This window comes from Dromaius novaehollandiae, chromosome 19 (genome assembly GCF_036370855.1).
Source record: "Dromaius novaehollandiae isolate bDroNov1 chromosome 19, bDroNov1.hap1, whole genome shotgun sequence".
Classification (NCBI taxonomy): domain Eukaryota; kingdom Metazoa; phylum Chordata; class Aves; order Casuariiformes; family Dromaiidae; genus Dromaius; species Dromaius novaehollandiae.
This window is the reverse complement of record NC_088116.1, coordinates 7,004,633-7,018,141: the sequence shown is the minus strand read 5'-3', so window position 1 is coordinate 7,018,141 and position 13,509 is coordinate 7,004,633. Positions and strand designations below refer to the sequence as shown.

The 13,509-nt window shown below is 38.6% G+C and overlaps 1 protein-coding gene across 11 annotated transcripts in view; it reads left to right on the top strand.

Annotated features, from left to right (window-relative positions):
- TPST1 (tyrosylprotein sulfotransferase 1) overlaps nucleotides 1-13,509 on the top strand; it is a 37,378-nt gene that overhangs the window by 15,192 nt on the left and 8,677 nt on the right. For all 11 annotated transcript variants that reach the window (XM_026105630.2, XM_064523333.1, XM_064523332.1 and 8 more), the window contains one exon: nucleotides 5,755-5,953. In XM_026105630.2, coding sequence (XP_025961415.1) covers nucleotides 5,755-5,953 — 199 coding nt within the window. The remainder of the gene's footprint in view (nucleotides 1-5,754; nucleotides 5,954-13,509) is intronic.

Genomic DNA, 13,509 nt, shown 5'->3' with positions numbered 1-13,509 from the left:
TTCTGTTAAGTGTCCTCTAAAAAAAACTGCATTCTGCATAGTTACTAGTAAAACATTACTACCTTACAGCTCCCAAATTAGTATTTATAAAACTTAATGGACCTCTAGACAATAAAACTCAGTAGCCTTATTGAATTTGCACAGTTTCAAGTAGTATTTCTTGCTAAAGCTGGTGGAATGGGATTTGAGGGTGTGGGAATACTTGTTTGTCTCTCAAAATGTAGTGTTGAAAGCAGAGTGTTGCTTCATCATTATTCTTGAATCAAAATTTCAAATTTAAGACTGAAACAAGTATTAAGATGTTCTTGTCTTGTGACCCTCCATTCAATCTGTTCATGGATTTCTGTATCATTTTACTATCCATGGTTAGATGGTGCACAAAACTAACATTATTTCAGAAGGTTTCAGCAATACTGGGAAAAGTAGTTTATTAATGTTACATCTGTAGCATTTTTATCTAATCAAATACCCTTGAAATATGTGGCCAGATTTGTTTTTCAGTTGCAAGAGACCTTTCTAATTTGATAATGATTTTAGTGACTAAGCTTTTAAAGGTCTGTAGGAAAAAACAATAAATAGGAGCTTCTGTAACTTGGGTGCCTGGTTCGTGTAGTCATATGATACCGATAGAAATTGTGCAGGGGGAGCTTGAGATTCTCCAATTTGATTTCCTTACACCAATTATAACCAGTCCGTTCCTGGCATCCTTGGCTCCTCTCTGCCCTCTCGCTTGCGGTGGCAACGCAGGCAGAGGCTTACGCATGTGGCAGGAGACCTTGTGTACACGGAGCATAACTGCCCAGCGAACCTACTCTTTGAAAAGATCCTTGGTAAGTGGTTTACCATGACCCTTACAGAGGCTGCGCTGCAGACAGCTTATCAGACTGAGAACTGAACAAGACGTACCATGTGGTAGACTTAGCTTTCCTTTCGTCAGGTTGCCTTAGGTTTGTTCTCAGCTGCAGCTAAATTCTTTATGGCCTCTTTTGTACTTGACTCTTAAGTTCCAGGATCAGTTTTTAACCAACCTTGTTCTCTTGTAACTTAGTATTTCTCTTAGGCTTATGGTAGAGTGTTCTTTACATCTTCGTGTGAATGCTGTCTTCTAGCTGAAACACCAGAGTTTGGAGTGGTGGAGCTCTATATTCTGACTTTGCAAAGGACAGTGCTGAAGATCACTTCAGAGATTATTTTAGGAAACCCAAAGCACCGCATGCCTTAGACCAAATTCTTCAGGCTGTTAATATACTATTACTGTTTGTAATAGTATATTAGAAATCAGAAGACTCAAATTATTTGCCAGTTTTTTTCTGGCAGGCAGAACATATCACAAGTATCAAATTATCTGTCTTTAAATGTGATGCTCATTTAAAAGAGATCAACACATAGGCCCAGTCTCTTTTGCACAGTAGGGAGAGTAAGGTCTGGTTAAAACTAGTTCTCCAGTTGTCTGTAAAGTATTAGTTAGGGTAGAAAACCTCTGAAGTCAAATAGAGAATGAACTGCTCATGTAATCTGCAAAATCTGCAATACGGTGTAAGAATTTAGGAGAATGAGCAGAGAAACCTGCCTCAGTCATCTTCCAGCTCACCTCTAAGACTCTGGGATCAAGGGGGCTTAGCATCCGCTTCAGAGCCATGACCCCTGCTCAGGTTGGGTCCAACATAAGATGCCAGGAGGTGTTTTTACTGTTGGAGAGTTTTTGAACAAAAATCTGGCAAGAGTTTGTTGCCTTGAAATATTTCAGCATTTTGAGAAAGGGACCACAATATCCCTAGAAGACTTTAGAGTGATGTTATTGCCAGGTAATAGAAAGTGAATGTTTAAAAACACTTTAAACTAGTCTGAAATCAAGATAAGCTGTCAAGTGAAATCTGTACAAGACAGCATGCAGCTCTAGGTCAATGTAAGAAGCTTAATTTTCAGTTGTATGTGGAGTTAAAGCATGCATGTAGGTTCCTTCTCTTTTGGAGAAAAGCTAGTGGCTCAATAGCTTGCAGAACTCTTCAGGATGCTGATTGACTCCATTTTTGTCTCTTATTCCAAACTCTTATGCAATAGTCTGTTAATAGCAATATTTAGATACTAGGCAGTTTGTATTTAGTATTCTGACTCTGTCCATTCCACTGGCTGCTTGATTTGAGGAAATTGTTGGCTGCCTTTATTCTCTTTTCCAGCATTTGCTTAGTAATCCCTGTTTTTTTCCTGTTGCTGAGACAGCCCTAGCCTCGTTGTTGTTCTACTTTACTTAATTTTTTCCCCCCTTATTTTGTTTTTTATCCAGCTTGAAAAACACTGCAAGGGTTTTAAGGATGTACACCACAGAACTTGTAGTTAGCGCAAAACCTTCTGTGGTTTGAAGTAATTGCCAGCGTGGCTGTTGAAGGAATGTATTATGGCTGGACTACATGCTATAACTAGTATTGTTAATATATCTCTGGCATTTGCCTTCTAACTGAAAACAGCTGTGGTGACCACAGATGCAAAGAAATATCAACCCTTTTATAGCAATTTTTATTAGGCTTATGATGAAAATAGCTGTCTAGGCAAAATCACTTTGGAATATACTATTTTTAATACATACCTTTCTTTCATTTTATCCTGGTGCAGATGTAAAAGCATTTGGGGTTAGTCCTGTGTTCCGTGCTACCAGCTGCTTTTAAAGCTGGAATTATTACTGCAGCTTTGCAGAGGAACCTGAAAGTATCGTCCAGGCAGCTTTTGTCCATACACATACGCAATCAAATCTGTCAGGACTTGGTATGTTTTCTTGCCATTTTTTCTCCTTTCCTTTGCCATCCTCTTGCTTTCTACCCCATGCTCCTCAGAGATTCTTTCTGCTTGAGAATCTTTCCCAGACCTTGTGCTTTACTTTTTTTTTTTTTTTTTTTTTTTCCCTCCTCTCCTACTTTAAATGAAAGGACAGTAAAGGATTTTAAAGGAAGACCAAATGTTCTGTAGTATATATTTGAATGAGTGCCTGGGAGCAGCTAAGTGTTAGCTCCCTGTTAATCTCTTGCTAGCTATTAACTACCAGGAAATGTTTTACGCTGAGCTCACTGTTACCAAAGACTGAAACGACAGTAGGGCAGGACATGCGGATTTCTTTTAAAACACAATGGTTTTACTTCAGGACCAAGTGTATGCATTTGTACTATTTTAGTTCTCTGGGTCCTTATTGCTGTTTAGCACACGTTATTTTGGGGTTCCATTAAGCTATTAGCTGCTCACTTGGTTCTTGTAGTAGCCCCTTTAGAATGAAAGGACAAATCAAGCTACGGTTTTGAAGAAGGGATTTCAGACGTGGCTGAGTGTCTGGGAGGGGGAGGAGCATGAATCTTAGCTTCTGTTGGTTCTCAAACATCTAATGGCATATTTCCTCAACTGGAGGCATCCACGCTGGTTCTGCAGGCTTTTTACACTCGTGATTCTTCATGCTCTGCCCTGCCACTTCAGACTTCTTCAATTTGACTCATAACAGCTTTTTTTGCTAATTTAATGAAAAGATGAGCATCTAACTTCATATCAAAGAGCTTGACCTTAAAATGAAACACATTAGAACGTGCAATAATACCTGTTTTCAAAGATACTGTGGCAAGTTCTGTGTCCTTAAATAGTGCTGCAGAATTTTGAAGGCTGGAGCTTAATTTTTTTTTCTTTAACTCATTTGAAATGCAGTGCCCGGACTCTTTAGTTTGCTATATCAGGACCTCTAAACAGACTTGTGTCTGCAGGTCCTCAGCCTAGTAGCCTCAGAAGACTGAAACTCAGTTGCAGCTTCTTGGTCCTGAAATCCCATCCTGAGATCTTCCTTCAACCATTTTTGGTAGCTCACATCAAAGGCAATGTGGATGAAATTCTGGTGGCCTGTTTAGTTTCCCAATTGCTAGGTGCTTACTGATCAGCTTCCACTAACCACCTTTTGCAGCAGCATGTGAAGGCCATGCTTGCCAAGACGATTTTCCCAGTGGTGACCCGTTTTCCTGCCTGGCTTGTTGTTTGTACTAATTGTGTTTAAAGATGCTGGAAGGTCAGTGACATGTGATTAACTTTCTTCCTGTGTCCTGGAAGAATTTTAGCGATGACGACAGTAAAAGAGTAAGTCGGTAAAGGCTAGTGTTAAGATCAGATTGAGTTAACGCCTGGCAGACATGGGTATGTAGTTTTTAATAGAAGGCATTTACTGCACAGAACAGTTGCTTTGGAATTGGGTGCCTCTTACTACTGATCTAATGTCTGTCTACTGTGCAAGAATTCTTCAGCCTTCTCTTGAACTCATTAGGTTAATTAGATAGCTGTGATCAAACTTGTTCTTGTGACTTGACTGAAGTCAGTCCAGAGAGCAATTTGACTTTCACTTCAGGCTTTTGGTCACAGAAACTGCAGGGAATATTTCATTAAGTTTTCATTTATTTTTCTCAGGATATAACTCTGAAGAATTAACTGATTTGAGTATTAGCTTGAATCTCAGTGTTTTTATTCTTTGTCTCTTGTAGATAAGTGCTGTTGCACTTCATACTGTTACAGTTTTTTCAAGTATAACAGCTTTGTTTTCTGGGTGGTAGAGCTTTTTTAGACTGAAATGCTTTATGCTGTAAGGAAGGCACAGGAAGAAGGATAGCTGCAAGCAGATGTGACAGCTGTATCCTCAGCATCAGATTTCATATAGGTTTAGCTGGGCAGTGGGAACCAGTGATGTGGAATGGCATACCTTAGGGTATTCTGTGCAATGCCGATGTAAATGCTCCTTTAGGCATCTTGCATATACAGACCTGATTTTTAACCTGCCTTTTAAGAAGGATGAGCCCTGATATCTAAAATGTGTGTGCTCTTTTTTCCTGAGTTCAAAAGAAAGTTTGGAGAGTTCTAAATTGCTCTGTTCTGAATAATCTTGGCCTGTTTCAGAAATAAATGCAGTAAGAAAGTTGTACATCTCCTAATCTGATAGGAGGAAGGAACATGGGAGAGGAAAGTGATGCCTGATTTCTTCCAAAAAAAACCCAAACAAAAAACCCATGAAACAAATACCCCAAAAGCTAGGGTGCAAGACTGAAAATGAATTTTGGACTGTTGATTAAATGAGCAACGAATCAACAGTTCTCTAAATATAGTACATGGGACACTGGTATGATTATGCACTTGCATTTAAGAACTGTGTAATGACCAAATATTTGATCAATTGAAGTGCCTATGAAAAAATATTATCATACTTTATATCTTCCTGTCATTTCTATGACCTTTTCTATAAAAGCATCTTTCACTTGAGTTTTACCCTGTTAAGATGGCGTAATCTTCAAAAGTGCCTCTGTAATTGTCATTTATGTCCTGTTCCAGAAGTGAGTTTAGTTACAATATGAGAGGAAAAAATAAATGACACAGATTTAATTTTGAATACAACTTTCAAGAGCAATTAAGACAATCAAACAGCAAATGTGGGAGCGTTAGTGGGAAAACAGCTTTGTATGTAGGTGTATGTGTACTTGGGAGCTATTTGGCTTTCGCTGCTGTCTTTATGTAAAGAACTTCCTTCAGCGCTTTCTGTGTGAAAGCCTAAACCAGAAAACATGCATGAATGTTGTGGTAGCTGTTCTCATTTTAGCCTTATGTAGTAAAGCTTCACTTCCCACCAGCTCTACAAAAACATGAGATTTTGGGAAGGGGAGGGTGGGTAGGGGAACCTAAAGGTCTTAATGTTAGCTAACAAGCAAGTATTGGTTGGAGTGCAAAACATAATCTTTCTCTTTCCCTCCACAGAGTTGAAAGATCAACTGACCAAGTAATCAAGCCAGTCAATGTGGAAGCACTGTCAAAGTGGGTTGGGAAGATACCTGCTGATGTTCTGCAAGATATGCCAGTGATTGCACCTATGTTAGCAAAGCTGGGCTATGATCCGTATGCCAATCCACCAAATTATGGAAAGCCAGATCAAAAAGTTCTGGAAAACACAAGGAGGGTAAGGTATTTTTGTGTGTTTAAATTTAATTGTTGACCAACTGGAAGTGAGCTGTAGAGCTGAAGATTCTAGGATTTTTAGGTCTATTTCTAATGCCTTTTAATACTTAGCAATACCTTTCCCTTGCTGCTGCAGGGGAGGAGCGGGAAAATCCTGTAGGACCTTAAGCACTGGATGTCCAGCTCCTGTTGCTTCATCTTCCTTCCCCCTGACTCCAGGCTTGAGCTGTGTTCTTTGGTATCTGTACCTGAACCTCTTATAAGCGTTGTCCAGAGAGTTGGGGAGCCAGTCCTGGAAAAAAGCTAGCTGATTGGCCTGGTCAGCAAACCAGACTGAGCTCAGCTTTTTATACAACTGGTTGGCAGAAGCTCTGTTACAAAATTATACTCCAAATACTTGGGAGAATTTGAAAAGTAACCCATTGAAAATGGCCCAAGATGATCAAAATGTCAGGCTTTCCAGTTCTTCGCTGTCCTCTTTAGAATAAACAAAAGATGGAGGAAGGTCTGGTGCTGATTAACCTAAACATGAGGATTTTAGTCTGTCTAAATTTAATGTTGTTGGAATTTGAATAGTTAGGCTATACAACTGTTTATCCCTGGAGGTGTCCATTTAAAAGCTTAGTACTATTGTTTGCAATAAGAATAATTAACTTCTGCTCTTTTGAGAATGTATACTTTATTAAAAGAAGCAAGTCATCATTGACACAGCAAGGCATCACTGGAAAAACTGAACAAAACAATTTGAAAGGCTTGTCTTTCACTAGCCTTCTGGTATTAAAAACTGGTTGGTATCCTTTGCTAATGGGTTGCAGAAAGGGTTTTTTCATTAGTAAAATTTCTAAACACTTTGCATTATTTCTTTTTAAGAGGCCCCCCCCCCCCCCCCGAGAAACTTGCATTAAACAGCTGATTAATGTATTGAAGGATGGCAGGTTAACTTTTTAAATAACTGTCAGCTCAGCATGGAAAAGGTAACTCCCTTCTCTAGTGGGGTAGTGGTTAGTATTTTATAGGTTTCCTGGTACTTCTTGCTTAAGTCTCGCAAACGAGCTGACTTTTCTGAACCATTCAACCTGATTTAAAAAAAAAAAAAAAAAAAAAAAGTTCAATACTGCTTCACTAAGACTTGAAAACAAAATCCTCGTGTATCCCCTCAGTACATGCTGGAAAAACAGTGACTCAGATCCAAATTTGTATTGTAAAGTAAAATTTAAGCTTGATTTATCTCTTACCGATACAATTTAAGTAAGTCAAGTTTGTTACCTTTCTGAGGCTTCTGCCTGTGCAGGGCCAGCTCAGTCTTCAAGTTATAAAAACTGGATTGAAGTCACTCTTGAGTGACTTCTTGAAATTTATTTTGATTCAAAATGCAAGAGAAGTTTGAGTAATAGAGAATGACCCAAAGACACCTTAAAAACTAAAGCCTAATCTAAAAGCTTAAAGCGTATTGAAGGTTTTTCACAAGTTTGCTTTGAAGCATAGTCTGTTTGTTTACTAGTGTTAAATACTAGTGTTAAAAATAGTAATGAAAAACTGGAGGTTACTGTAAAAAAAAAAAAAAAAAAAAAAAAAAAGCCATTATTTAACAAGCATGGGGAACATTTGTTAATATTTTGCCTGTCATTTTATACTAATATTTTACTTAAAATTGTCTTGAGACTTGGACTGTAATTGTGGTGGCGTTTGTTGTAGTACCAATATGTATTTTGCTGAAGAACAAGAGGCCAGGGAAAATGGCTTCTGCATATACAGCTTGTATAGATAAAATGAGGGAGAAGCGATGTCTTGAATTAAAATTAAAATCCAGAAAGTGAGAGAAATAGCTTAACTCCCAAACTTGTAAAATTCCTTTTGAAAATGTTGAAACATGAAGCTTTCAAAATGACGTGTACCCCAAGGAGCCGTTTCAGACGATGGCTCAAGTCAGCGTTCGAGCTTGTATCTGGATGGTCTAAATTCCTCCATAGTCGCTTTGCTTTGTTTCCTCCTGGCTGGGTCTCGGCAAATCCCCGCTCAGCACCTCTGGGCCCTCTGTCTCGCTCTTTATTGACTGTCAAAGCATTGACGTTCCGACTTCCTGGGGGTTCAAGGTTTGAAGGCTTCCCAACTCCCAGAGCAGTTTGCTGCTTGGGTTGCTTAATTCTCCGGGCAGCAGACTCATCAGCCTCTCTAGAAGTGCCAGATTTCGTGGCTATCATGTATCTTGCAGAGTAAACTGCCAAAGAGCTGGCCACTGAGCTTGGCCTTAAACCAAGTAAATTTTGCAATAAGTAATGTTCTGGTTGGTGATCAGTTGGAACTGATTAATTTCTGAAAAACACTTTGCTTTGCTTCCTTCCACCCCCTGCCTTCTCCTCTCCCCACATTTTTTTTTTGGGGGGGGGGGGGGCGGCGGGAGACAGATTTTAAAAGGCCTTGTATTCAAGATGGTTTAATTTTTTTTTTTTCCAGAGAACTGTGATGCATTGGCAGTCTTGCCTATCATGGATAGCATGTGCTCCTCTGTACATTTCTCCTTTCTCATAAGCATATGCTAATTTATTTCTTGCTACTGTAGCTTGGAGAAGAGATTTATCAAAACTGATTTTAAGTTCTTGATCTTCATTTTCCAGCCTTTGGGAACTTTGAGCTAGACAAAAGTTATACTTAGAGTATGCAATAACATATTCTTAGCTGGTGGGTTTATAAACTCCTGCACCAGCTTTGTTCTTGCTCTCTCTTATTTCTTCTCCTGGGATAGTCTTTTTTTTGTACAGATTTTTGTACTGGGTATATTGTAGGAGTCAAAGCTGTTCAAATAAAATCTTTCCAAAGTTGTTATTCAGTACATAATTAGGAGTATAAATAAATCATGCACGTAACTGTTTATTGCTTCACTTCGTGCATTGGAAGCTGTTCTATTATATTTGTATTTGCGGTCTCTGAAAACTTTAAACTGAATGCAGAACTCAAGTTTTATTCATTGAAAACAGATTAAGTTTAGTCTTCTAAACTGAACCGTGTTGTGTTAGTATTGTAACCCCTTAGAGCACCTGACTAACTTGAAATAATTATCTGATGTTTGCTTAACTGCTGGAGTCAGTTTTGGTGTCTGCTTAAGATGGCAGAAGCTAGCACTTCAGCTGCTGCACCAGTCTGTATGGGGGAGCAGGACTATGTTTTTGGGGGTGGGGGGGTGGGGAGCGCTATGTAATGCTGGCTTAAACTGATTGTGGAAGTCATGACAACAGGGTGGAAGCCCAACGCCACTGAAATTTCTGGCTGGGGAGAGTCTGGCTCCACCTAAAGATGGAACAACACGGTATGATCTAGTTCATAGCTATCAGATGCATTTAAAAAAACAAAACATAATTCTCTCACTGTCACTGAGTTCTTGTCTTGTATGATTAAAAGCACTTTTATACAGTACGTGCAAAATCATAAGAATAGGTGGAATGTAAGATATGAGAAGTGGTCAGGGTGGAAACAAACTTGTAGCTAGAAAGCCTCCTTGGAATGCAGACAGTTCAGTATTTTTACAAAAGTTTGTGACTAGAAGTTTTTGTATTCTCCCATTGTAGGAGACAGTTTAAAACTGATTCCAAACAGTGTTTGAAACAGTGAGATGTCTGTGTTTTAGGACATTGTGCTTAAATACTACTTGTATAATGGCATTGGTACTAACTATATTGAGCAAGATCTATCACTTCTTGGAAAGACTACAAATTAGACCAGTGCTCAGCAGTGAAAATACTGGTTGGCAACTTCAAAGCTGCTGCTGTTAGTCCCCAGTGTAAGGCAAATGGTGTAAGGGTACCTAAAACATGGCAGGGCTAGTGCTGGAGGAAAAATGGAAAGGAATGGCTAACATAGTGCAAGACATTAGCTTCCCTTAAGTGTTCCAACCAGTTTAGTCCTGTACTTTTTTTTAACCCTGCCTCCTCTTTCCCCCCACCCCACCAGTGACTTGCATATGTACTGCTTTATATTTATCTCTTGCTTCAGTCTTGGAAACAAAATGATGATTCACACCATCTAAAGTATGATACTTGAAGAAAGATTTCTACAGAAGTGTAGGTAATGCAAGGAAAATCATGATCTCTGCTGGATTTGGATTTTTCACTTTAATGTTACCCCTCTCTGGCCCCAAAACAGGTTGCTTTTTCATGCTTCTGTAACAGAGCACAAAAATAAGATGCGGCTGGTGTTTGCTGTTTGTTTGTCATGTTAGTTCTGGCTTTGTTTTTTGAAGTAATGGAGCCTGAAACTTGCTGCATCTCTTCTTGCATTGGTCTCCCAGCGCTATGTGGCATTGTGGATTAAGTCATTTCCAACAATATCTGCCCTGGTAGAGTACAGATATAGCACAAGTATAGCAGAGCTATCTTTGTTCTCAATGACAAAGCCATCTACTTCTTGTTTATCTGTGTTATGTTAGGACTGACAATATTATCCTTTGTGATACTTTTTTGATTCCTTTTGAATAAGGAGCACAGCAGAGAAAACGGGCTGGATAGCATGGCACTGTTCAGCAGATCTCTGTACACGTGGCCTCTGCAAGAGGCAGCTGTCAGTTACGCAGTGGCTGATGACTTGTGCTCACTTACACTTTTCTTGTAAGCAGATCTGTTGATGGTCCATTCACTTCATTACAAGGACGACAGGAGTCTCATCCTTAATAGATACATAAGTCATTTTTTCCCCTAAAGTTGTAGCAAATTCTACATCCTGAACATAAAGGAAAGGAACTTCCTGTAAGTAAAATGAATCATCTTCTGTAAATGAAACAAATGCAAATAATTAAACTCTAACATGGTAGCCCAATTTCTATATGATGAAATACAAAAAGAATGACATTTGAAAATTGTCTGATATGTCTTTATCAATGTTGAGAGTGTGTGTAAAAGTCTGTCAGCAGTTCAATAGAATGTACCAAGAGCTGGAGACGGCTCGTAACTGTAAAACTGACTTATGCCCAGTAGAAACTGGCTTATTCTTGTATTATGATTGGCCATGTAGCTTTCTTTCACATCTGTAACATATTACATCAGATTTTTTTTGGCACACACTTCCTAGCCTACAAATTCATTTAGTGGGAATACATATTCCAGTCAGTTCTTCTGAATTCTTCATGAAGTTACAGTCCTTGCCCTGCAGAGATCGAGAGGTGGAAATGTACAAAGCTCCACAGAAAAAGCGTGGATTTTCATCATGACTGTTTAAACGTGTGGGGGTTCTTCCAATCACTTCTGAAAGCTGTATCTACCTCTGCCTTATGTTCTATTGATGATGTTTTCTCCAGTAACAGCTAGAAGAAGAAACAGAGCTCTTAACTCTTCTGTTTCATACCCCGCAAGACATTGAGGACATGTCTCCTGCTGTTAACAGTTGAGACTTCTGTGATAATCATGGTTTCAGGACTTAGTATGTATTTGAGGCTTTAAATGGAGACATGATCTGTGATAATGGGTGTGAAACATGCCTATACTATTGTATGAGAATAATTGTGTTGTCAAAGCTGTGTAATTGTAGGTCTATGCTGTAATGATAGACTGCTCAAGTAGCCTAAAAAAGGCTATGCCTCTCTTGTTAAGCTGCTTAACATAAGTTAAACGTAAAGGCATTTGTGTGGGTGTTTTCTTGGCTCTTTAATAATTTAAAAAGCTTTTTCCTTCAATCTGTCTTGTGACCACCAACAAGGTACTTTCTCAGTGTCCCTGTGAAACTTCCTGCTTAAGGGGGATGGATTCTTTCAGCTGCATTGTTTTTCTCCAGTGGTGGTGATATATGCAGATATAGAAATATTTCATATATTTTATATTTTTCTTTGTATATCAGCTATGCATACATATGATCAGTAATGGAATAATGAGTTATTAACAAACAAGATGCAAAACTAGGTATGGTTGCAAGATGTCTTTTGGCAGATGTTCAACGGCCTGTCTAAAAAACTTGCTTTCTGTGTTGTTCCTACTGGATAAATGTTTGTATCTCGGATGTCTCCATTCTTGGTGGCTCCAAAAAGGAAGTAAAGAACTGTCTAAGCCTTGCAAACTGTCTTAAAAGTTAAGGAAAGCCAGAAAGAGCAAGATTAGGACACCTCCATGTAATCTGCAGTAAAGGATTATTGCCGGGAAGGAGCTTTGTTCCTTATTTGCCAGTAGTCCATTTTTTTGGTGGACAATTAAACATTGACAGCTTTGTACTCTGAATCTTTGTTTTGAAAATCCAGTGAGTGCACGTACATTTATCTGCAGGCCAACTTCCAGACAGAAAGACACATTATCTCTGTGTACCGGATCTGACCAAATATAAAGTGACTTTTTTTTTTTTTAAACCAAGCTTGAAAGTGGGTGAAAATGAGCGCTTTAGTCTTTTGTAAAAATGAATTACAGGTTGCACTTAGAGTTACGCTTCTTATGCTTAAATTTTCCTTGTGTATTTGTAAGGGTTTTGTCAGATAACTGGATGTGAAGTCTTTTCTGATTCCTTTTGAGAAAAAACATGCATTTAGTTTAATAACTTTTTTAACAGCTTGAATAGCACCAACACTGAATAACAAAATGAAACAACCTACTTAAGCTCTCCCCCTCCCCCTTTTGGAAATCCATTTGGGCTTGCAAAATAATCTCCTAGAGATAGTAAACGCCATTTCTGCTCAGCTTCCCTGAATTCTTGCGTAGACTGGAAATCATTCCAGTATCCTCCTCTTGCCTCTCTGCTGCTGCTCTCCAAATAATGTATTTTAGACTTAGAAATGGGTCAGAAAAGAATTTTGAATCTGAAAGCTCTTAACTTCTTTGGCTGCAGATGGAGGCATTGTTTTTTGAATTTCTGGATTGTAGCAGATCCCTGGCCTTTGATTCAAAAGAGACCACTTTCTGTTTTTGGAGCTACTTTAAACCAGTTTGTATGCAGTCTCAGTCTTGACAAAACCGTTATTCTAGATAATGTTAGCTTACAAGCAGAACTATGCACAGTTGCTTTCTAAACCTAATCTAAATGCAGCCTCTCTGGCCAGTCATTGATTAGATTGTGCTTTTGTAAATTGTGGTATGGCTTAATTTTAAATATATATGTATAAGCTGCATATAAACATATCTTGTTATACTACTTCTGTAACTTTATAATTTAGTCAGAAAGGTGCAACAAGAGTAAACAACTTGAATAGATTACTAAATTATTAGAGCTCTGAGCTGTCCAAACAAAGTGCATTTAAGCTCAAGTCAGTTATTAAACAGGGTAAAACAACTTTTGCGTCACACAGGTTTAAAAATTAAGCAGTTGAATGAAAAAGAGCTGCCTGAGATGTCGTCAGACATAGAGGAGACCGACTGTGATGTCAAATGTTGAATTGTGGATATATAATGAGGAACATATGCTTTTCATCATTGTGCAAAGCAAAATTACTCTTGTGTAGTTTTTCTACTCTGAAGTGGTGGGCTTCCCCCCCTCCCCCCAAAGGTTTCACTGTTTTCTAGAAGACGTTTTAAATTACAGCAAATATCTCTGTGGCTTACAAGATATGCTATAGCTGAAACTTCAAGAGTTGTTAATGATGCAAATAACCAGGTG